Here is a 26,229-nt window from a genome sequence, read left to right as displayed (position 1 = left end):
AGAAAGGCAAGACATCTGAACCCAGCTCCTATCGACACTTCAGCCTAATATATATGGTAGACCATCTTCTCTAAACTCCTCCTGAAACCTCTGCCTTCATGCGGTGACGGGAATCACTTAAACAACCCTATTAATTGAAGTTTCAGGTGTGGACTTTCTATTCTAAATGAGACCTTCATTCTCTACTATGTCTTCTATTAGTTCCTCACCAGAAGACTTGTACCCCTGTCTGTGGACTTGGCAGAAGCATTTAACCCAGCTCCTTGGGTCAAACTGTATATGCGGTCTCCCTCCAGCCCATATCAGTCAGTCTACCTCCAGTCTGCATCCAAGGCACAAGCAGGTAAATAACTTGGAGGGCAAGAATGGCAGCATCCCCAGATAGCATGAGTCAACCAGAGAAAGAATATTTTGCTTCTACCCCCTGAATTTCATCCTTCTTGCAAGAATGCAATATGCCTGCAGTCCCAGCTCTGAGCAATGGAAGACAATTATGACAAACATACCTGTAAATGAAGCCCTGCAAGAACGTTGGGATCTGGGGGACTGTAAACAAAGGCATTACACAGTCCATCAATACTGTGAAACCGGATAACAAAGACGCCCTTCTAAATATCTTGGAGTGACCGCGAACAAGTCACCTTGTGAGGGAAGCAACCCTGAAGATTCCCTAACCAGGGCCAATGACCCTGCAAAGAGAATAGGACCGTTTAAGAACATTCTCACAACCCTAAGAAATCTGAAAGCAGTGGTACAAGCAAAGGGGAGAGGCATCTGTTACAGTGGTGCAAAGATTACTGGGTGCATCAACCATCATGTCAGTCATAAACCACATGGAGAGGAGCCTGTGGAAAAAACATTCTACATCCCTCAGTCAACGTTTATGTGCCCCATTCGAAATAGACCATGAGTATGTCTCCACTGAAGATAGAGCTGCATACACCCCCCACTCCAATGTACTATTAAAAGAACATTTATCTCAACCAACCCCTCTGTTAAACCGTGCTTGGGATGAGGCCACCGCATCAAATAACACAAGTGACCCATCAATGGAAACTGTTTGTAGCCATAAACAAAAAGGATCTGCAGGACATGCACCCTAGCTCCTATTTAAATAAAGATGTGATGGATGGAAGAAGCAAGCACTGCTAACCTTTGACCTCTGTCTTTTGAATGCACAGCAGATGTGACGAGATGAGGACAAGATTTACAGGCCTGTTTATAGAATATGCAGCTTGGGGCGAGTGAAAACACGAGTGCCCTTGTGAACTGCTCTTCAACAAAAAAAATAGTTCTTAAGACAGTTCCTGAAATAGGAGCAGTGGTGATATAGTAGTATTTGGTCCATGCTCTTAGGGAGGGCTAAATAAAGGAAGAGGCATGCATCATGCATAGCATGGACAAATGGGGAGAAAGACTGAGCGCCGCAGTGATTGAGCCAGCAAATAGGAAGCCTATGGGTGGTGCTGGAAACCACATATTGGATAAAACAGTCTCTTGATGACAGCGCATGGGCTATCTAGCTGAGACCTAAAACTAAGTCCATATCTTTCTCTAACTTCTAAACAAAAGCCCACAAAAATCAAATGGTTATTGAGTAAAGAGCATCTGTAGGCCAAACGTTTGTGGCTCACTCCACAATTGGCCAGCTACCTCCCCAAGGATCTTTCCTCAAGGCAATGAATACTGCTTCTAATGGCTCAGAGCAACACCTTGCACCAAACATCTGGCCAGGAGATGCTAAGTCTGGCCTTTGGCTTGCCCATGTTTCTATCATCTAGAATCCTTATTATCTCCTCCATTGATGCAGGTCCTACTACAAAGTTTTCAGAAGCATATGGGCACTTGTGAGTAAATCACTCTTGTGCAAAACCATGTCTGCAATTTACTTTTTGACAGTTGAATTGTCTTTCAGTGCACTGGCGTTCACTTACAGGGGACATGGTGCTATACTGAGTCCTAAACATCAGCAATTTCTGAATCGAAGATTCACTCCATCTTTCTGTTGCTTACTTGGGCACATGCCACCATCTGCAGAAATCGTTTACAGCTCAGACTTTCTGCTCCAAACTGAGCTTTTTTGTAATCTATTATCGGTTATCTAACTGGCCTACTAACCAGAAACCTCTTTGTATGCATTTTTAGGTCTTGCCTGAGCCAGCGCATGCACGGTCTGCAAGGCTTCTAGTAAGGACTTCCAGCTAACACATCTTTTCTTCATGTTTTTTTTCTTTTTCGGCCACGCATTTGATTGGCCATTTGCAGAAGGCTTTCACAGAAGAAAGCCCCCAAATGGCCAACGGCTCGGGTATGTCCTGCCTTATCTCTAAATGTTCCCTCCCATGGCCTATGGGTCTCGGGAGTGAGCAGGGGCGCACAGGCTGCCAGCTGGCTGCTGCTCGCTCCCGAGCTCCCTAGGACTGCACTCCTTCCTTCCCCCCCCCCCCCCCCCCCCCACTCAATCAGGCCATGCCGTGTCACATGACACTTCTGCCGTGGCTGCTGCTCGCTCCTGGTCTTGTTTTTAACTTCATCTGCCCTTATTTCCCATGCCCTCGGAAGGTGCCTGGTTCTTCTTTTCCTCCCACACTTTCAAGGCGCTTCAGAGTCATTAATCAACATGCTGTAATCAGCATGGAAATAAACTGGAAGGTGTATCACAAACAGAATTCCAGACCTGTGAAACAACCCGTACCTGTCAGTTTATCACAATTCCACTTTTACGCGCCTCTCGCTCTCTCTCGCGTCTTCAACACACTTCCAGGCACCACGCCCCAGGACAAGATAAAAGCAACTCACTAGTCGGTTGCACAGGACACCAAAACTCTACCATTTATTGATTCACAAAAATAAATGCAACACTCATCCAGTTATGTACTCCTCCCAGCGTACTACCAGCCGATAATGTGCTCGGGACCCCACAATTGGGTATAAAGCACTATGTAAATGTGATAATGCAATCCTATACGAGCATGCCGCCCGTTTAACTGGTAGATTAACCGTCTACTTACGAGGTCAGTCACGTGATGAAAAATGTACATTATGCAGAAAGGAATAATGACGCATCTCATTTACTCAGGATAAAAAAAATACAATTCGAAAAATCCTATTGGAATAGTTCTTGAACTGGGAATTTATCCTTTTTAAAGTGATCAGGTAAAGTGTTGCTAATATTTCCTCCCTCTTATAAAGCCAACAAACGATGTCATTTCACACCTGAATACATAATTTCCAAACACTAGTGCTGTACAATACAAATGCCGGTAAACTCATTTCACAAAAAAATATATATTGGTTTTAAATGAAGCGTCTGTCTGTCTGCAGTTTATCTATGCCAGAGAGCATTCATTTCTGGTTCTCTGGCGCCAGCTGGTGTAGGAACAAGACCTGCGGCCAGTTCACTTAGAACAAGCATTTGCAATGCAATCTTTCTCGCAATTACGCGAGTTTTGAGCTATTGGCATTGTAAATGACAATGCCTTTTATTTGTGTTTGTTTGTAAAACCTAAATAAAAGGCATTGTCATTTATAATGCCAATAGCGCAAACTCGCGTAAATGAGAGTCCTATTGCATTGCAAATGCTTGTTACCTCCATCACTCTCTCCATTCTTTTCTGCTTGATTACTCCTTAATTTTTTTGATTGATTCACTGTATAACACCTAACGGATCCTACATTTTCAAGTCCCGCATATGTTATGCTTTTAGCACAGTCCTTCCTTTTAGGTCTAAGCATACCAGACAGTGCAGCTGTCTGGTTTTAAAGACCTATTGGGGACATGCTGAAACCTTCCCTAGGAGTGCATTCCACCCATTGCTTAACATAGGCTTTATGTTCTGTAACTCACATTGGCTTGTTTGCTATTTGGTTGCTTTGTTGGAAGGTATCCAGCATGTTTTTGTCCCTCCTGTGAAGCATATCCTCTTTATCACCTCTGACTGGCTTAATGTAATCTTAAATGAGCGCTCTGGGAATTACATTTTCTTTTTTGGCTGAGGCACTCCACAAGAGTACATGCATTCAGTTCTCGTCGTATCCCAGTTCACATAGGTAAACGTGCTGTATTCCTTTGGAAAGGTTTCCTGCCTCATAGATTTTTGCTTGACTGATTCTGCTAATCCTTCCCACTACCAGTCCATTAATCTTGTATGCATGTGAGGAACAATTTTCTGTCTACCAGCTTGTTTATTTTGGTCAGTGATCACTGCAGATAACATAAACAATCCTATTCCTCAATCTCACGTCTATTCCATAGGCCCTGGAAGGAGAGAGGAAGGGGCTGAAGTGCCCCCAAAAAAGCCATGCTGGAGTTCAGAATTTGAGTGAGCAATTAAGTAGCCTTTAAAGTCTGTTCTTGTCGCATTTGCTGCACATGCAAAGACAGAGCTCAAATGTCAGGCTCTGTCGTCTGGCAAATTGTAGTCTATACTCTTTAAAGGGAGCTTGGTGTTTGCTTTTCATTGCCTGACTGCAAAGTGGGAAGATGTGTGTGTCAATCTTGCTGGGTACTGGAAGTGTGAAATGAAAGGCTGTAGGATGTTTTTATCCTAGCACACAACAGAATTTAAATGCATTTAAATAAACTATGCTAATTTTAAAATATATCAATTACAAATAAAGTGCATCTTTTATACAATTCTGAAGTGTGGTGGAAACAAAGATTTTAATATGATCAAAACAAATCCATACGCTTGGTAATTGCTGATTTTTCTCACATTGGCATTTGTGCGCTGTATAGTTTTATTAGTAGATCTGTATGTCTGTGCAAATGTAATGGGCATTTCTATTGAAAATATGTCTGTAATGGCAGCCCTACCACACCATGCTTTAGTTCTAAATTTACAGTAGTGTGCTCCCAATTTGTCAACATCCTTGCCACTCTCCTGCTCAATATTTTGGCTACACGTTTTTTATGGCATCTGTCCTTCAGCGACGTAACAAATGCACCCCCCCATCACCACTGGCGCATGCCACTTGCGAAATGTCAGTGTATGCATGAGCCCTTGTTGGTACATACTTTCAGCCATCCTGTTTCTACTCGGGTCTTTAAAGAAGCAGCCCAGGGTAGTTTAAATAGCATTTGTTAAAATATCTGGCATACACTTCTCAATTTCAACTTTACTTCAGCACTGAACGTTAACACAAGTGCTGAAAGACTAATCTTTAGTCTTTAAGGATGAGATATTTATATCCTCCAGGTGGTCGTCAGCAGGTAGTTATGGTTAGGACACGTTTTCCATAGAAAGTTTTTTTGACTTGCGAATATCTTTACCGCTGGTTAGCATAGCTTCACGAAATTTTCCAGAAAAAAGTGTGCCAGTGATTTTTATTGTGCATGGAAGGTTTCGGGGTGATCCGTCAAGTATTTTACCATGTTAATTTCTATAGAGTTTTTATTTTTTGGACCGGACTGCAGCCCAAACCGCTGGATGGTATTACACCAAATTTGGCAGAAAGGTAGCTCTTGGTCCAGAAATAATCCTTTTTGTTTATCTGTTCAGTAGTTTTTGAGAGATTTAAAAAAAATATTGTGTGTGTGTGTATATAGGGATGCGGATCCGACTGTCTCGGTTCTCAAATCTGATTGCCTGCCAACACTTCAACCAGGAAGTGTTGGCAGCCATCTTGGAACTTTGCTCCACAAAAAAGCTTTTTTTTTTTTTTTTTTTTTTAAAGTGCGCAGGGTAGGAATACCCTGACCCCCTTGCTGAGATCCCCCTAAGACCCTGACTGGGCCAAAAGAAACATTAAAAAAAAGAGTGCAGGCCTCCGCGTCTGTTTTTCATGAAGTCCCAATTGGCTTAGGCCTTCTTTCTTCTTTTTTTTTTTTTTTTTTTTTTTTTTGTCTTTCTTTCAAAAAGGTGAGGGGGGGGGCTTACAGGTACCCCCTCCTAAAGCTTTGTGCCCCGGGGGCCACCACCTCCCTGAGTCTTTTTTACATAATGGAAAGCCCCCTCCCAATTCATGGGCTCTCTTGATCCCCAGGGACCATCACCTCCCCAGGGCAGCAAGTAAAATACATGGGGGAGGTGTGCGGCCTCTTCCTGGATCAATAATGGCCATGGGGAGCTACACCCCCCCAGGGCCGGCCCCTTCTATGTCCTGGGCTGCCCACCCCTGGAACCTAGTTGTTTGCTTTTGCTTGGCTGGAGCTGTATCAGTCCCTAAGGTGAGAAACTATCAGAAAGAGGCAAAATAGAGGTAAGAAAACTAAGAGAAAGAAACAAAATAATGATGAGAAATGAGCAGCAAGAGGCAGATTAAAGGTGAGAAATGTGTACACACAGCCTCGTACACCCCCATACAGTCAGTGGCATAACAAAACTTGAGGTGGCCCCCTGCAAGGTACATGGGGGTGGGGGGGTGCTCCGGACTCAATCAGGAGGTCTCAGGCCAGGCTACTGTGCGGAGGGCCCCCTGAAGCTCTGGGGCCCCCCGCACAACGGGAGCCTATGTTACATCACTGCATACAGTCACACACCCACTCACAGACCCATATAGCTACTTGCCTACCGATACAGCCACTCACTCACCCCCACTCAATGGTTATAGGTTACAGTTGGGAAATAATTTGTTTTTTTTTTTGAAGTAGAAATTCTCTTTAAAAAAAAAAAAAAAAAGGTTACAGGGACGTTCTAGTTGGGCTCAGATTTCACTCGTACAAAACAATTGCAATTCAGCAGTTTTAGTTATCTGAGCAAACTAGAACTGGTGCCCCGCAATGCACTGCTTAGGATCTCACATATTACATCACTCAAGACTTAATTAGTGACCTCACTCATGATGTTATTGACATCCACAGATGCACTAGCACATCCACCCACTCACACCTCCATCCAACCTCACACACCCAGTCACACCCATAAAACTACTGACACACACACTAAGCTACTCACACAACCACTCTCTCCCTATACAGCCACTTACCCATGCAGAAACTAATAGTTACTCACTCACCCATTCACACATGCACCAAACCACTTGCATACCCATTCACCCATCAATGCAATCGCTCACGTGGCCGCTCACTCATCTATATAGCCACTCACACAAATACTTACTGTGTAAAACAGCCACTCACACACCTACTCATACACCCAGTCAAACAGCTACTCGCCTACCCATACATCTACTTGCACATTCAGTCATTCACTCAGCCATTCCTGCAGCCACTTAGTCGTCCACCCATAGAGCCAGTCACTCGTTCAACCAAATAGCTACTCACACACTCATACAACCACTCAGACACCCACTCCCACTCTTATAAAGTCAGTGTCACTCAGATGATATATATATTTGAAAAGGTATCACTCCGTAGTACAAAAAGAATAGTAATTTAATTTATGCAGTTGCTTAGTATACATCTTTAACTCTCAAACTCTTCCAAAACTTTCACTGGATGAGGTCAGTGATGGCACTGACCAGTTCAAGGAGTGATGTATTATGTGAGGTCATAAGTCGTGCTTTGTGGGAACGTACGTTATAGTTAGCCCAGGTAACTATAACTGCTGAATTTAAATGGTTTTGTACGAGTGAAATCTGAGCCTAACTAGAACATCCCTGTAACCTTTTGGTTTTTCAGTATATATACATACAAACCGTTTTCCCTCCATGTCGATTTCCTACAAATGATATCTAATTGTCATTTGCTGGCCGAAGAACACAGGCAGCATAGCCAGGTGGGTTTACCACAAACAGTATTTATCTAATCTTTCTCTTCTCCATAGTGCAAATGATACAGGTATAGTGACACTTTTTGGCTGGAGCCTTCAACCGGTCATAGAGTTTAGAGTGCTCGAAAGAGACAACCACCCCCAACCATACAAATACTACACTGCAAAGGTCAGTTTTTTAAAAAGTGCTCTTAAATTGATTGCCATCTCGTTTGTACCGTGGAACCCCTGCCCTGAGCGAAATACATCTGTAAAGCATTCAATACAATGCACATTATAAATTCACAATCAAGATGAAATACAAATATGTGCATGGCCTCTTCATTGAACAATTTTGAAAGCTCTGGCGAGGTAATTTTGTAGATTACTACTATGCATTTAAGATTCTGCGTAATTTACAATCTCTAGAAAATTCTATTACATAACCCAATATATCGTCCATTGCTTTAAAAAATAAAAAAAGTGTTAAAACAGCAGTTGGGGAAATCCATCCAACATAATCTTTAGTGTTGGTAACATTCTCTCCAGTAAAGTACTATAGGGCTAAGATTGTTGAAAAAAGGAACACAAACGATAAAATACATTACCATGTCAGAATTTCCAAATAATGTACTATATAAGTACCCATATCACTAAGATGGGAAATCAGAAGTCAAATGAAACACAAGTCTCCAGATCAGTTGCATGTTACATATATGTGAAGTGTTGCCATACCAGACTATGTATTTTAGTCCACCAATATAATTCCATTCACAATGACACGATCCGATCTCCTTACTGTGCATGTTTTAGTACTCATTCCTTTGAGTGAAGTACTAAGTGACTCACCATGCATGCACAACCAATGCCACCTAATTAATAAATATAAAGGACCCAAATACCATACTCTTGTAGGTCCAAAGCCACTCCATTGACCATCTTCAGGACCCAAATGCGAAAGCCCGCATGGTAATGAAGCGAAGCTCTGGCTAACGAGAATGCTGACCAATTATCTGAGCATCTTCAGGACTCTCATGAGTCAATGTTATTACATTTACAAAAGTGCATAATCAATTAGCAAAATAGCATAAAACAAGGCCAATTGTAATAGAGACTGAGTGGTACATGCGGAGGATATTGCAATTAGGGCACCAGTGGCATGCCTTCTATTGCACTGAATCATATTGGTGAGACAAAGTGCTGTGTGCAAGGCATGTTGTCATCAGTGGTCTGTTGTGCCCTACTTATCCTAGGTACATAATCCAAGTTTATACAGTCTCTTAGAGCCATCAGACCACATAGTGCTACGGGTAAAGTGCTCAATGCAAAGGAATCCAATTTATGCAATATCTTGAAGCTGTCTGACCCTATAAAGTACTGACGAAAGTGCCAAATGCAGAGAAATCCAGCTTACAGTTCGTGTCATCCATTAATTTACACATGGACTAAAATTCAAACTTCAGCATAGCAAATACTGATACTTTATCTTGTTTGTAAGGACATTGCGACTACAAATCGTGCTCTTCGAGAGAGCCTGGCAGGCCAACTGGTAGGGTGAATTCAAAGTTTCAACCAATCGAGGGATAAAGAGTGCATATGGCAAATGCAAAGTGGCGGGGTACCAGATGCAGTCAACTCATAGATGTACATGTAATTCCACATCTCCGTGCCCATCAAGATGATCCATTTTGACTCCAATCTCAGTCAACTCTTGGTCACCTCCTCTTGATGCCTTCATGACATGTTGAGTGCCATAGTAACTAATCTTCGACTTGTTGCCAGTCTGATTTTCCCAGATATGTTTTGCCATGGAATATGTTGAGTCCCTGTTGGAGATGGCTTGAAGATTGCAGAATCCATAGTTTCAATTTGTTGACCGTGCTTCCTACATATTTCTCTCCACATTTGCACTCCAGGACAGATACGAGATGTGTTGTCTCACAGTTTATCCATTCCTTTATCATTGGTTTTCCATTGGGCAACTCAAGTCATCTTATTTTGGCCATGGGAACATGCTTTGATCTTTAAGTAGCGCTAAAAACCAAATTGAGTTATCAATTTTGGTACTTTCCTTAAACCTTTGTTAAACGCTCTCCCAGTGAGGCTGTCATAAGTGACCTTAGGATAATCGGGCAGTATTTGGCTCAGTTTCGTCCATTTTGAGCAGGTTCCAGTTTCTTTTTAAGATTTCCTCTCCTCATGACTAAAGGTATTGCAATCCATAATATACCTGATATCATTACTTGACTTCTCCGCTACCTTTTTGGGGAATAGTGGTTCTTCCGTTTTTCTTTCCAGACTCTCTTTAGTGCATCATCTAATACTGAGTATGGATAAACTCTACAAAGGAATCTTTGACATGTCTTCAGCTTATATGGCAAATTCATTGTCTTCCGAGCAGTTGTGTCCTTCTCTGATGAGTTTGCCAAACTGCATACTCATTTTGAGTGCGCTAGACTGTCCACTATCGGCACGTAGTAAGCTATAACAGTTTGTGGGCTTCCAGTGTATTTTGGTACACATTTTACCATCCCATACATGAATTTCTATGTCAAGATAGGTTACTTCTATGGCACTGATGTTATGGGTATAATTGAAATTCTGGGGGATTGTTGTTCAATGATTTAATAAAGTTAAGATCTCTCACTCACCAGATTAAAAACTAATGTCAATATATTGTACCCATAAAATCAAGTGCTCCAAGGTTTTAGAGTTCTGTTGGGTCCAGATCGCTTCTGCCTCCCACCACCCCTTTGTTAAATTGGCATATGTGGGTGAAAAGCGCATAGATATGGCAGTTCCTTTTGTAGGTAATAGTTATTAAAAAAATAACTGTGTGTGTGTGTATTTACTCTGAAAAAAAAAAAAGCTTAAAGTAATGTTCTAGTTAGCTAATGTCAGTGACCACATTAACATTTTGAATTCAAAAGCCCGCATTCAGCAGTTGTTTTCAATTCAAAACATTAATACTATAACTGACCTATTCACTGAACTTTAACCTTTGTGTTTTTCAGTGCATTTCTGTGTTTTACCATAAAGTAATCTTTTATTACCGTACCTAAAACCAAGCAGCAGCAGGTTGTCTGCAGCCAACCCGACGCAGCACACCGCCTTTGGCCGTGCACAGCAGGGGGTTGGCAACTTTCCTTGGCAGTCAACCCCCTCAGAGGCAGCCAACCCTACTCTTTGCATGGCCCTTTGTCGTAGTCAGCTTGGGATTGGCTGCAGAACCTGGCTTGCAGCCAGGCCCTGCGCCCAAGTCCTCTCAGGCAGCCAACCCTATAGTGCGTACAGCATTTGGCCTGCGCAGCTTAGGGTTGGCCTTTGGTATCCCATCCTCTGCAGCCAAAACATAAAGGAGAGGGGGGCATGCACCCCCTCCCTGACTCTTAATTGGCCCCAGGGACCCCTGGGGCTGACCTCCTTTTAAAAGAGGAGGGTTGCTGTGTTGACCACCCCTAGCCTATTTTTGCCCCAAGGCTGAGGACAGCCCCAGGACCTGCCCCCTTGCAGCCCCATAGGCTCGATGCATGGTGCAGTAGCTGGCATTGCCCCCACCCAGAGGGGGGAACTATTTATCCTGCTCCCTCCAGGCGAGACCAATATGTTCTGTATTGCTTGCAGGGGAACAGAAGACTGCTTCCAGCCAGCGAGAGCACTTTTAAAGTTTCTGCTGGCTGGGAGAAGACTTGATGTTTGCTCCCATCTGGTGGGAAATTAGAAAATTCTCCCGCCAGACTGTAGAAAAAATGTTTCCCTGCCTATGATAGTGCGGGCAGGGAAACTGTGTCCAGGTGGTGGCTCCTTGGGACAGAGTAAGTGAGCCATCCCTGGGGGTGGGGTGCCCAGGGCTGAAAATGGTGTGGGAGGCCCTATTGATGCCCCTTGACATATAAATATCAAAATGACGGGTGCCATTTTAAAATTGTATTTTGCTGCAATCTTGCAGGATTGCGGCAATTTCCCTTTCCATTTCTGCTATGGTTTTATGGGGCCTAGGGTGGGCAGTGTATCCCTAGTAGATTTTGCTTATTGGCGCTTCTGCAAGCTCTCTCAAACCCAACCGTCCAGATATACAAATCTATCTTTAAACCTTAAATTCACAAATTACTGAACAGATTTACTCCAAATTACAAAAAGCACAATCTGTGGATCTTACTGACAAATTTGGTGTAATTCCGTTCAGTGGTTTTTACAGTAGTGCTTCTTAAAGTCCTTTTTCTTGCTCTCCCCACCTCCGGTCCACATTTTGCTTGACAGATCACACAACCTTTCCATGAACAAACCAGGCAAAAAAAAGCACTTTTTAGGGACAACTTTGGGAAGATTCGTCAAAAGGTGACAAAGCGGACGTGTGTGTTTGTGTGTGTGTGAGTGAGTTAGTTTCTCAAACATTTCCAGCAGATCCTATTAAAATCGGTTGTAATAGGTCCAGGAACTTCAGAGGCCTTTTCGCAAGTATATAAAACTACATAGTGATATAATCGGAAGTAATCCAGTATATACATGGACATTAAAAACAACAATTAGAACAGTCATTGGTAAATGCATTCGGTTTTGCCTATATGATTAATAATGAGCAGTTTTGTGTTGTAAGTTGTAGCTTGCTGAGTAGTTGTACAATATAAGATACAGCGAGTGTTAAAGTGTTATGGCTAGTTTATGTAGAAGAAAGCAAATATATTGCACAATTACTAGTGCTGTTAAGTAATAGCAAATATATTAAAAACAATAGATTTCACAAGCACAGTGCAAGCGTTGTGCAGACGAAACCTAAACTAAGTATGTTCCTATTGTTATTATTACATTGGTGTCTGCAACTCGGGCCATATCCAGCACATGCCAGTGAGCCATGAAGGTGCGCTCAAATGTATTATTGGCATCTTCTGCTTGTAAAGCCCAGTGCCCTGAATGCCGACATCACAGATTTCACTAAGTGGCAAGCAGGCCATGACCGCATCGTGTACCCAAAGGAGGCCGTAGATAGCCAGGGAACGATGAGCTCATGAATACCGTCTTCAAACACTAACCTATCTGATGAGTCCCCGCAGTGACTGCCTACAGCCAACATTTCAGTGAAACTGAATCCCCAAAAACAGACCATCTCGAGCACATCTCCACAAACCACACCAGGCTCCGGTCTGTGAAGGTATTACTAGAACCACTGGAAAAAGTCACTCCGGACTCTCGAATATGCCGCAATGCCATACTACTGGCAGACTGTGTGCTGTGCAGATAAAAATAAGATGAACCGCTGGCTGGTGGTGACCGCCCGCATCTGATTGATCTCGCTCAGAGCAGATGACATAGGAGTGGTTTACAATCCATAATCGGGATGCTGTCCTGTTCAGTGGAGAAGTGTGGCTCAATGGTTAGTGGCAGACCTTGATGCAGAGCACTGGTCCGGGACCAGGGTTCGATTCCCGATGCGGCAGGGTCTCGGGCTATAAATTCCTCGGACCTGATATTCTCGCCTCAGTGCCTATTCTAATCATGGGTCCCACGCTGCAACTCTGGGCAATAGCTTGCTTAGTCTCCACAATGGCCCCAACAGCGCTGGGATGCCTGGCTTCACCATGGGGGTGCCCAGGAGTGGACACTTCACACGGATAGCCAGGAAGGGTTCCTACAGCGGTATGAGTACAGCGCTGAGATACCCCTAGGGGTGATTCGGCGCTATATAAGCACATACACATTTACATTTACATTTACATTCAAATGCAGCCAACCCACCACACCTTACTTTAAGGCACAGATCCTATCCAGTTGCCTATCTGACTGCCAGTGAACATCTTTTTATGTATGCGGACATGCCAGTTTGGACCCCTATATACATGCCGCATGTAAACGCGCGCGATCGCCTCATCTCTGGGACTCCTAGGAAATGTAATCCCGCATGCCTCAACTAGCTTTAAGATAACTTACAAGCCAGGTACTACAGGCGGCATCTTAATGTGAATGTCTTATCCAACACTCTTGCTTATTACGGTTATATCCTCTTGTCTCGCACATCCCTATAACATTGTATAAGGCAGGGGATCAGCAGGAGGAGAGTACCTTCCTTTTAGTACAAAGCAGGGCAATTTCTCTGTGTTTTTATGAGGAGTAGGGGCCTCAGGATACACTTGTTACTGATATCACTGACTGGATTTTTCCCGTTCAGTGATTCCAATATCTGCTTCAGCATCTAACCCCACACAAGTAAAAGGTCCACTCTTCTTTGCTAAGTAAGTTCTACGTTGGAAACAGCCATTTAAACTGTTTCCCACCTGGGCCTATCAGATGCCTTCATTGTGAGAAGTTGGCCTGATGTATGATGTCACTAGTTATAGTGTACACCTTATATCAGTCCAAATACCCTTATGGTGATTGGTTGTAAAGTCAACCTTATAGACCAGCTATCCTAGTGGTAGCATGGACAAGAGCAGTCTTAGGCTAAACTCTGAATGGCATGTGAAGCCAGCTGTGATACCATATATAATCCCTTGAATACCAAATGAAAGGACACCACAACAGATATATATATAAAATAAAGTGTATTTATTCTAAGCAAACCCTCAGCACTCTTTATGAGATTAGAGGTAAGTACAACACAGTCTTATTAATGCATACAGTAAGTCACACAGGTAAGTAATACAGTTAGGCCCTAGGGGCCACGCAAACCATATACTAAGTAAGTGGTATAAGAACCACTGTCACGGAAATAGAATAGGCCTAGGCCTAGGGAATCGCTGGGGCTACACTACACTAGCGTAGTTAGGAAGTGGGAGGCCCACGGGATTCGTGTGCAGAGTGGAAACACTCACGCGTAATGCGTAAAAGTCAATAGCAATAGTACAGTTTAGAAAACGGTAGATTTAGGACACTTCCGGAGTAGCTAGGAAGTTGAGACTGGAAAACTAGACACTAGGATAGTCACTATCCTGATGAGCACCGGAGTACCCAAGTTACCTAGCCCACAGGCTGCGGGTGCATAGGGGTGAAGATGCGTCGTTTTCGTCGTCGACTCCTATGGATGCCTGAAGAAAGATGCTGACAGGCAGTCAGTGAAGAGTGTCCGGTGGATCCCAAGGCTGGGATCTAGAAGAGAAGAAACCTGCAAGCAGAAGGGACAGAGTCAAGGTCACTAGCCAGTGACCACGTGGAACCAGGAAGGAACCAGGCGATGTCGTGAAGATTTGCAGGTGAAGGTGAAGCTTGTCGCTGCAGCCAGGAGGACCAGGAAGTGTCGAGGACGACCAGGACCAGGAGGCGAGCTGTCCCACGAAGGCTCTTGCTGTCGGCGGCGTCGAAGTTGGACTAGGACTCACCAAGCCTTGGCAAGCGGAACCCACGAAGAACGAAGGACTTGCTTCTGGTGCAGACCAGGAAGGTCTGGGGTGCTTCTTCTTTGCAGAGAAGCGGGAGCCAGTCTGGAGGAGCCAAACCAGCGCAGAAGATTTCAGGGTGCGTCGTCACAAAGGCCACTAGCCAGCGGGCAAGCAACCGGACAGACGCGGCAAGCAGGAAAATGCTGAAGGGCCCCACGCAGGACTCGTGGAGTGTGGGGGGCTGATCTTCGGTGCAGATGGTGCTTGGGGTTGGGGCTTCTCAATCCCCGGTGCACAACTTCGAGGGTACCTCAGAAGCTGTGCTGTAAGTTACTAGCCACTTTTCCCAGGTAGCCGGTCCCACGTCGCTCGTCGCCTCCACGGATCTCAGCTCTGCTGCAGATGTGGATGAGGGTCGGAGAAGTCTGGAAGTCAAGGCTCTGGTCGGGCTCTGCAGTCGGTTCCTCGTAGAACGGTCGCAAAGCAAAGGGTAGTCTCTTGATGGTGCCTGTTTGCACAGGGTAGCCACTCCTTGGCTACAAGGGAGATTCTTCAGTCTTCTTCTTTCGTCGAATATCGAAGGTCCAGAGTTTCTGTTCAAGTTGCAGGTTCAGGATAATCTAAAGTCTTGAGGCCCAACTCCCACTCTTATACTAATCTGGGGGGCTGGGATACCTGCTAGGTCACGCCTTATGGGTGGGACCTGGGAGGGGGTGGTTACACCCACTTCCCTTTGTCCAGTTTCACGCCAGAGCTGGGGCTGGAGTGCCCCAGCGCCGGTTTGAACTGGACTATGCAAGGAACACCTTGTGTGCCCCAGGCATGTCTCATTCCTTTCAGCCCACCCTGCCCCAATACACTAAAGGCTGTCTGGGGAGGTGCTAGCACCTCCCCAAGCAGGAAACCTATTGTCCAGGCCTCCCTGGCTGGGATCACTCCCAGCTGCAGGAGGTCAGACTTGTGTCGTGGCAGCAGCATCCATTTTGTGATGCTGAGGCTTTGGTTAGAGATAAACAGCAAAGTAGGATTTTAACATGTCTCTCCCTCTAGAAGGGAGGAATAATATCCTCATCACCAGAAATGGTATGGGGGTATTATTCCAAAGTGTTAGACACCTTACACGACATGTTTTGATAAAGCCAAACCATAGTTACCATAACCGTCTAAGATTATAAGGCACTTTAAGAGTATATGGTAGGCTATATCATAGAACAGCTATAAGGACATGGTTCCGAAAGCTGCAGACAGGCTCAGCTCATGCTAGAGCACCATCTCACATGTTACCAAGCACTCTGCCTCCAGGATTGTTAAGGCCTGCCATAGGAGTGACTGATAGGTACACATGTGTCTATATATAAGGGTAGATATAGGCATACTATATCTAAGCAAGGGGTGATTACACGACCTTGCCCCAGCTGAGTGATCAGCCAGTTGTGTCTGATTGGAAGGCCAGACCAGGGGTGGCATAATACATGCTGCAGCCCCTGGGAGGCCTAGGGTACACCTATGCCCTGGGTACCTAGGGTACACTGTACAGGGTCCAATAAGGTGATCCTTACCAATTGGTTATGTACCTAGGGTACATGGAGTCCATTTTAAAGAGAGAGCAGACAGCCTGAGACCCTGAATGGCAGGATCTCAGGCCAACTAAGTCGAAAAACCAGCTAGACACTAGGCAAAAAGTTGGGGGTAACCATAGTCAGATATCCACCTTCCTACATTCATTAAATCCCTGGGACTTTATTCTCATTCTATAGACCGTCTCTGCTCGAATTTCAACAGGATATTCATTAGTCCGGGATTCAGTTTTTCCAAGATAACACCCGCTGAAATGATCTTCCCGATTACCTTGTTCCAGGAAATGCCTCATTTTTGCAACTGTTTTTCTTCATCTGACCGTACTTCAGTGCTCATTAATATGTATTCTTACTTTTCTTGTGGTCATTCCTATATATTTCAGCCCACATTTGCAGATCACAATGTAGACCACATTACTTGTATTGCAGTTATTAGGATGTGTGATGATCCAAGGGGTTGGTAAGCCTAAGTCAATTTTCTGTTTTCTTCTTGAGAAAACACACATTACATTTACCACATGGATAATGCCCTGTTACCGCGTCACATCCCATAGGGCTCGTCTTAGTCTCGGGACTGTGTTTTTTGTTTTTGTTTTTTTAGGTCTTGTATGTCCCACTAAATCCTTTATGTTTCTACCACTTTTGAAGGATAATCTAGGCTGGGCCAGCTTTAGTGGTTCTGAATTCAGGAACCAATTGTGTTTTGGTTTAATTTTTTTTATTTACTTTTTTGTTTTATTATGATTAACTTCTTGATGTTAGAAAATGAGCTGCAAGTGGTTAAAATAGATTACCCCCTCCCCCCTGTTCCCAAATTCTAGTCTGTAGTTATGAGTACTGTTCCGTGCTCTCTTCTCTTCCCTTCCCTTTTTATACTTTTCTCTGGGTATCTCTTGCATGCAATTTGTATCTATGGTTTGCTACACCTTTTCATCTAAGGGCCAGTGTACAGACGTGTATCTTATGTAAAGTATATAGAACTTCCTGCATGGAGAAGGTGCCCAATGAGGGCTGGAAAAGGAATGGACTGGTACTTCATTTTCTGATGTTTTGTGCTGAGCACTGGCTAAATATGCTTTTACTTCTAGTGGGACACCAACACTAAAACCAGCATCTCCTCCATGTATGGCAAGCTTCGTAAGGGCCTGGAGGATCTGGAAGGAAAGATGCATGATGAACTTTGTGCCCAAGAAGAGACTGCTCAGCTGGGGATACAGGAGAGTCTGAAAGAGGTGAAGGAACACTGTTTGCGGATCCAGGAGACCATAAGTGCTACACAGATTATGCTGAATGAGCAAGATCCCCTTACATTCCTCAAGGTAAGCAACAGATCTATGTTCATTGTTAGTAATCTTGTTTGCTTGAAGATTGACTCTATTGATCAAAGTGACTAGCAAAGCAAAATGTGTGCGTTTAAGGATTTTGGATCCTGTTCTTTGTTCGAAGGGACTAAACTCCTTTAAGTTTCTGCCATACCAGGAGTGGTATTTCAGATTCTTTGCTTCATAGTCCATGCAAGCTAACCTATAATGTGTATACTGTTGGTGTGATTTTTCCCCTCCATCCCATTAGGTTGATTACCAGGTAAACCTAAATGGGATCAATCTGTATTTATGCAGTTCATACATTGCAGTTCTTGAAGTACTACAGCCATCTGCTTAGGTTGGCGCTAATTCCAGCTCTTAAGATGGATGTGGGAAGTAGTTGTGCTAGGCCAGATGGTCACAACCCCCTCCTGCTGGTCCTCCTTGAAGCCCACAATTACGACAATTATTTCTACGATTAAAGGCTGGTCATACCTGCATATTTTTGTTTGTGCAGCTCAGGGACTACATTGCTTCATGGCGGTGTAGAGTCTGGAGCGCTTTATGCAGTTTTGAGGTAGTTTCTGTTGAGGACTCTTCCACCAGTCTCTTCAGCATAGATCTGCTGCTGTTGTCAGGGAGGCGGAGTTAGCTTCAGGAAAAGGTACAGCTGAGCCCTAAACCACTCCCACAGCTGGTTTTAGCTGAGGCACAATTTTCTTTTCTTGTGACTTTCAGTTAGTTTTGCCTATATGTCTAATTTAAACTTGGTTTGATTTCAATACAGTTAGCTAAAATGGAAGGAAAAAATGTTCACGTTGAGAATGTAAACAATCCTCTCCTCCACCAGGAAAATCAAAAATGGTAGATTCTAATGAGCCCTTGTTATCCACCTTAATGGAAGAATTACAGGCTGTTTAAATGCAGATACTGTGTCAGACGTTACAAATATTTGCTATGACATGGCTAGTCTTTCTTTGAAAGTTTCTGACAGTATAATTAATATTCAAGATAATAAATCAAAAATTGACATGAACGCCCATAGCAGCATCAATTTATCAACGAGTAATCTACTATTGTATTTAGAAAATCGTAATCAACAGTATAACCTGCGCATCTTTAACTTGCTGGAAGAGGTCGAAGGCAACAACAGCAGACAGTATTTAGAAAAATTATTGCCTTGTCTTCTGCATTTAAAGTTTCCAGAGAAATTTGAAATTGACAAGGCACACAGAATTCCCTCATCATAATCCACCTCGTGACTAACTGCGACAAATGATTTTTAAACCTTTGCACTACAATCATTCAGTGATGATGAGGAAAGCAGCTAGAGATCCCATCTTTAATGGTGAATTGTAATACAATTTACATCTATCAAGACTTTGCGAAGTATACTGTAAAAATGTGCAAAGAATTCAGAGTTTAGACCACAACTAAGAAGTTCTGGTTTTAAATATGGACTTTTTGATCCGTCTACTATGAGAACTTTGAAAGATGGTATCTTCAGGTCATTTCAATGCCCAGAAGATCTTCATGTGTGTAGTAAAGTAGGATCTGCTTCTTATGGTTACCCCCACTTTTTGCTTGATGTTACACTGTTTTTGACTAGTCTGACTGGGATCCTGCTAATTAGGACCCCAGTCATCTGCTTTCTCCCTAAAATGTTATGCCATGTACTTGGGTACACTCCAGATTGGATACTGGGGTGCCCTTGGCAGTCCCTAGTATATGGTACCCATGGCATAGGTACCCCAGAGGCCTCACATGGGCCGTAGCATGTATTATGCCACCCATGAGAGGCCATGTAAAATGGAACTACAGGCCTTCCATTGCAACCTTTGTAAGATTGTGCATGCACCACTTACTTTAGATGTAAGTTTACTATCTATAGGTCACTACACTTAAAACCTACAAGTCACCCCTGTAGCAAGCCTTGACAATCCTGAAGGAAGGGTGCTGGGTTTTACATGAGGGTGCCCCTGCATAAGCAGCGCACCCCTGCAGCCTTTGGGTACCATTCTCCCGGGTTGTCGGTGACACAGCTAGACATATAGGTAGAGGTGCATTATATGCTCGTGTAAAATGCTGTCTCAAACAGCTGCAACAAACCATGTAATGTTTGGTATCAAACGCCTTGAAATCATACCTCCACACCAGTAAACTGTGTGGGAAGTATGATTCCACCCCTCAGAAGCAAGCTTTGTGGGTCCCAGGCCTTCCTGGTACCAGCCTTCTCGACACGGACAGCACAAAATGGTTGCTGACGACCAGAGACACATTTCTGCCCTCTTGCTGCTGAGCCAAGCTCGAGCAGAGGAAGGCAGCACAAGAGGCATCCTGTCACAGGGAGGTGTGACCACCTCCCAGACAGGATTTAGTGTAATGGGGCTGGGTGGGTGCACTTCCAAAGTGCCTGAAAGTCTGCACGAGGGGCATATTTGGTGTCCCTGGGCATAGTCTAGTTCAAACCAGTCCTGGGAGCCATTGGCTCCTGCTCTGGTGTGAAACTGGGCAAAGGACATGGGAGTAACTGCCCCAATGTCCTGACCCTCCCCTTGGAGGGTCCCCTGAATCTGTCCAACACTCTTCCGTAGGTACTTAAGGGTTTACCTGGCTGTAGGACCCTAGATTCGACGTGGACAAGACTCTGAACAAGAAACCACTGACCTTCGACCATCTGGACACACTGGTGTAAGCTTGACTTCGACTGGGCCCGACTTCATCTCCCTCTCCGTCCAACGCATCGTCTGTACCTGTGCACCATACAGGCTCCGTGCAGGACTTGTGGAGCATCAAGGACAACTGAAGTATCTCCCTTGGAGTGAAGGAGTCCCTCCCCTGCATTCGCAGGCACCGTAACGCAACTGTCCGTTCTACTGATCTGAGCTCCTGTGGACTCCGAAGGCTTCAGCAACACAGGAGGTAAGTTCCTATGTTCCATGAGGTCGAGCTGCCCTCTCACGAGTTTGAGGTCAGTATCCCTCATGGGGACCGCATAACCCAAACCCCTTTGCACCGCATACTTTTGCAAGTGCATATGCTTGTTGGTGTTCCCCTACTTCGTCCATTGGGATGTCGATAGCCCCCACCTCTGCGCACTTTTCGTACAAGGGACTCCAACCTCCTTGCGCTCTGTACCCTGCAAGCTGTGACTTTGTGAAACTACCACGAGGTCCCCTCGCGACTCCTGTGCCTTCGGCCTGTAGGTCCATTTGAGGGACAACACTGATTTACTTGGGCCCCCCTGGTTGCTCCAGGCCGGCCCTGACTCCCCTTGCTGTGGTGAGTCCATTGGTCCTTGCTGGGGCAGACCCTAACCTTATTTGACCTTCTTCGTGGGTTGCTGCAGCCAAGGCTTGTTTGTGCTCCCGCCGGACACCGACCTCCCCCCTCAGCACTCGACATCCTTCATGGAACAGCTCATATCCGGCTCATGGTTGTCCTTGATGTCTCCTGTTTCCTGCAGCTGTAGAGTCAAGGTCTCAATCACACCTGAAGCACCCGACATCGGTGGGCATTCATCTACCGAGCCCCTGGTCATTTCTGAGTGACCTAAACTCTGCCCCCTCTGCTTTCAGGTTTCTTCCTTCAAGAATCCACTTGCGGGTTCCACCGGACGCTTCTTTTTTCCAGCAGTGGCATTTCTTTGAAGACTCCTATTGAGAACGACCGCGGTTTCCGACGCCACTTCAGCCCTATGCACCCGGCTTCCCTGGATATGGGTAAATCTGGTACTTTGGTATCCACGGGTGAGGTGGCTCTCCTGCCTTCTAGGTTTCAAAGGGTATCCTCGTACGCCACTGGGAAGGGTCTTTGAACAGTAAAACTACAACCCCGACTCTCCCATTGAATTGTATGTAGCACGTGGTTTTGTTCTCACACTGCACCCGTCCTCCGTGGGGTCCCTACTTGCTCCCCTTGGGTGGCTCCTTGGTGTCCTAGCATTTCTAGAACCTCTAGATACTGTCTTGACTCGCGTCGTGATTCTTATACCACTATTTTAGTATATGGTTTGGTCTCCCCCTGGAGCCCACTGTGTATTAGTGCTACTTACGTTTGTTTCTGCGTTTACAGTATTGTGTGCTTTGTGTTTATCTGCGTGTAGTAGATACTGTGAGGTATTGAAGGTGTGTTATAACAATAAATGCATATTTTTGTAACTACTGTGTGGTTCTCCTTTCATTTAACCAATACAATAAGGTTGCATTCTGGTAAAACAAGCTGCTTAACATTCCTTCAAGACTAACCCTGTAGGTTGCTCTCCACAGCTACCACTTGGATTGCTTTCCAAGGTTATCTTTGACCTCTTAAATCACCGTAAGGGTTGTTTGGACTGGTGCAAGGTGCCCACTTTGATTAGTGGACATCATATACCAGGCCGACTTCTCTGTGTTTGTGTGTTTTTTTTTTTTTTGTTTCTTTTTTTTTAAAGAGCAACATTGTCCACTTGCCATTGAAACCAATGTACTTGATATTTGTTTCCTCTGCTATGTTTTCCTTAGAACTTGCCTTTCTCATTAGGCTTCTCTTTGATGGCATTGTCTAGGAAGTTAATTCTTGCTTATGCATGTGTGCCTGATTCATCAGTAATATGATTCTATGTTGTCTTATTTGTTAGTTCATTTTACTCCTTTGATTTATTTTTAGAGCTACTCTTTATTCTTCTGCACTTTCATTTTCCTTTTTCATTCTTTTCTTTCTGTTTTGATTATGGATAATGTTAATATTAAAATTGTTACTTTAAATGTTAAAGGTTTAACACATCCTGTTAAGCGCATTAAAGTTTTGGATTACTTAGCAATATATAAAGCGGACAGTTGTGTACTCCAGGAGATGCATATTGATACAGTTTTAGCCTATATGAAGAAAAAGTGGGTTGATAATGTTTCTTTTCCTGAAGTTAACAAAAAAATTGTGTTGCAAATCTTTTTGCAAAAAGATTACATCTCCAGATAATGAATTTGTGTTCTGATGCAGTTGGTTGTTATAGTCAAAATTAAAATAGATAATACAGTTCTTCACTTGATTAATGTATATGGTCCGATCGATGAACCTATTTGTAGTTCCTTTACCTCGGAGGTGCTCAAATTGGGTAATGTTCCACTTATCATTGGAGGTGACTTTAACCTCATATGTAACCCTTTTAGATAAAACATTGCAACTGTCTGTAATGGCTTTATTCGGTTTATAGAAACCATAAAAGCATACAAGCAGTTGTTAAAATCAGAATATAAAATGCATTTGACCAGCAAGAATATGTGCAAATAATTGTAGAAAGTCAGAACTAAAGTATCTAAGTGCTTCATTTAAACAATCGTTCCACGGTCTCCTCATTATTTGAAAAGAAGCTACATGTAAACATTATCTACTCTTACTTGCTATCCACTGCGTAGCTACTAAAGAGCTGATCCATAGCATTACATTGCATATTCTACAGTAGTTATATTCCTACCGAGGCATCTCTGACCTGGCTAGATGATCATACGGTATCGACTGATAATTCATCATACAATAAAATACAGTACCTCTATGAAGAATGGTTTCAAGAAAATTTCAGAACAAGTATTTCTGGTCAATTGGACATCATAAAAAGAACTTAAATATTGCTCAGATTTAACCACAAATCGCCTATGTTTAACGACGGAAGAAATAGATCTATATACTGCTATACGTACAAGGTTAGGCTAGAACAATATTGGGTACGCCAAAGCCTCTTTAGACTTTCTAATAGTTAAGATTCTCAAGAGCTAACAGACTATGGGTTCTTTATTCTCTATAAAGCTCCCAGAAAAAAAACCACATGCAATTGTGGGGTCGTTGAGTTTCATGGGTACGGTATCGTATCTTTCACAGCAAAAGCTTTAAAGGGTTAAGACTCTAAATAGTGGGCCAGGCCTAATCTAAATTGTGTGTGATAGTATCTCTGATAGCGTGGTACTTTTAACAAGTATGGCGCAATCTCAGGTGTGGTACAGAGAGGGAGGTAAGCTGCCACCACCCCTTCCTTGACTCGCCTTCCCATCTCAATTCGACCCTCCAATTTAACAATTCTCCTTTTACCAGAGGTTTAGGCAGAATTTCTATGGTCAGCGGGTTGAGAAACAAGTCTGATCTGTCTATGGCATCAAGTTCTTTTTTTGACAAAAATAAGCCAGCTGGCTTGTTTGCCCCATGCTGGTTTTAAGCAATCGTAATCACCATGTGTGTCAATGATGCCTCTGGCGTACACCAGTTGACAGCCAAGGTAAGGTTGGTGCCATCCTTGCTGCATCACCTATAAAATCTAGACCGAACTCTTCATGCAGTAAAGTGGCCGGTACGCTTGGAGGTAATGACATATGGCTGCGCAAGAACTTACTTTCACTATTCTGCACTGGTGAAGGGTCAGTGGCCGCCCACACCCTAGCCCCATAGGTAGAGATTGATGTGGGTCGGGCATTATTTATAGCAATCATTGTGTCTAGACCTTAGCTTAGTTGCAAATTTGCGTAAGGGCCCTGTTGCTTGCTTGAACTGCGTGACCTTTAACCCCCCCCTTAAGATGCAGCCACTGGTCCTGCAAGCAAATGGTACTCTCAGACAAAATGTGGAAACACATTTTAGGGCTGTTCCATTGATATGAAAGGGTATCTTATGAACTATGTATTTTATATAGATTTTTAAACATTAATTGTTACTGTTTTACTGGTTGTAATTACTCTATCTGCTTTTATGATTTTAATGTAAAATCGAATAAAGCTATCTTTGATTTGAGATATGAAAGGGAGTTAGCCTACTTCACGGATGCCCACAAACCATTGCATATGATTTAGTTGTATTGGCAAAAAGGCCCAGAAAGTACGCAAGTCACAAAACTATTAGGATGTTTCTGGAGACCCCTCCTTGTTTGTGTCATAAGGATGCAATCCTCTGCAATGTCCCCGTCTTAGGCGAGTCCGCTGCAGCTTCAATCAAACCATCCTCTAGGCCATTGATATAAAAACAAGAGTGCTAGCGCACAACCTTGCCTCACACTCTTTCTCATCTTTATTTAAAATGTACATTCCCCACTTGGTCCATACCTGATCCTACCTCCTACATCAGTGTGCAGCTGTGCAGGAAGATGTACAATTTTGAGCATGGCACCCTTACTTAACAGCTAGGTCCACAGATTTCCTCTAATGCTTCACTTGAGTCCATAAACACCAAAAATAAGCAACACTGTTTGGTGACCACATACTTGCCCATAATTAACTGTAGGTTCAGGCATTGGTCACCCTTCCCTAGTTCCTCCCGGAAGCCATATTGTGCCGGTGTTAAAATAGCTTTTTTATTGGTTCAGTTTTCGAACTCCTCAAACAGGACTGGCTAATATCTTTGTGGCATCTATTTGGGATATTGGATGATGGCATTGTGGGTCGCTTCTATCTCCCTTTTTTTAAATTATCAATCGTTGCACATGAACAAGACTTGGGAGGTGATGTATTGACCACACTCCTTATTACATTTACCTAGACTTGGGCCCAGAAAGTTAAATTATCTCTAAAAAGATCAACCTGGACACCATCCGGTCATGGAGCTTTAAGGGCTGGGCATCTACTTACTGCTGAGATAACATCCCCAAGTGTTATTGTCAGCTCCTCATTACATGCTGGGCTGAATGAGTCTAATTCGGTTATTATCTGGCCATTAAAATCATGCAGCTTGGTAAAATGATTCACCTGTGCTCGGGTATCATTACCTCTATGCTGCCGCTAGGGTTACTGGCAAGAAATGGAGAGTTAACTATTTTCCAAAACTGTGCCTCTCCATTCCTTGTGGAGGCACTGGCCAATTGCTCCCAAATCTCCCCCTGGGTTTATTATTTTCTATGCCTAATAGCTTCTACATAAAGCACTATACAATGTCTGATGTCTGGCACCATTGGGGGACATTTGAGTGCTTGTAGGAGGTTAGATGGGCTTGGGAGCAAGTTCTATCAAGCTACTTATTAGGCCTCCAAGGATATTGACCAATAGGTACAGTTAATTACTCTCTGGCCTTAACACAGATTTCCCACAAAGCACCTAGAATTGCCCCCGACTCAGGCTTGTCGCTAAGACCGAGCTCAAACTGAGACCTTTGATTCGCTTCAAGCTAAGCTAGGAAATCCTTTCCATCAAGATCCCTGCACTTCCATTGCATCACCCTGTTCTCTGTGTACTTGATTGAGCAATCCATCTTATTCACAGGTATCGGCACAGCCCCACACTTAATGATTATGGTCCCTAATCGCACAGTTCAGAATCTGGAATTCTATAACCTTCCTGGACCGTGACTTGGACAGTGCAACAAAATCCACTATGGGGCAGCTACCTCTCCCTGTGAATGTTACTTCCTGTAGTATTTCATTGGCACTAAATCTACA

General features: G+C 43.8%; 1 protein-coding gene across 1 annotated transcript in view; it reads left to right on the top strand.

Moving 5' to 3' along the window:
- Positions 1-26,229, top strand: part of LOC146811679 (zinc-binding protein A33-like) — a 137,870-nt gene that overhangs the window by 80,589 nt on the left and 31,052 nt on the right. The window contains exon 4 of the mRNA XM_085614521.1: positions 17,628-17,858. Within this exon, the coding sequence (XP_085470647.1) occupies positions 17,628-17,858 (231 nt within the window). The remainder of the gene's footprint in view (positions 1-17,627; positions 17,859-26,229) is intronic.

This window comes from Triturus cristatus, chromosome 7 (genome assembly GCF_964204655.1).
Source record: "Triturus cristatus chromosome 7, aTriCri1.1, whole genome shotgun sequence".
In the NCBI taxonomy this organism is placed as follows: domain Eukaryota; kingdom Metazoa; phylum Chordata; class Amphibia; order Caudata; family Salamandridae; genus Triturus; species Triturus cristatus.
The sequence above is the reverse complement of the archived record's forward strand: the minus strand, read 5'-3'. Positions and strand labels throughout refer to the sequence as shown.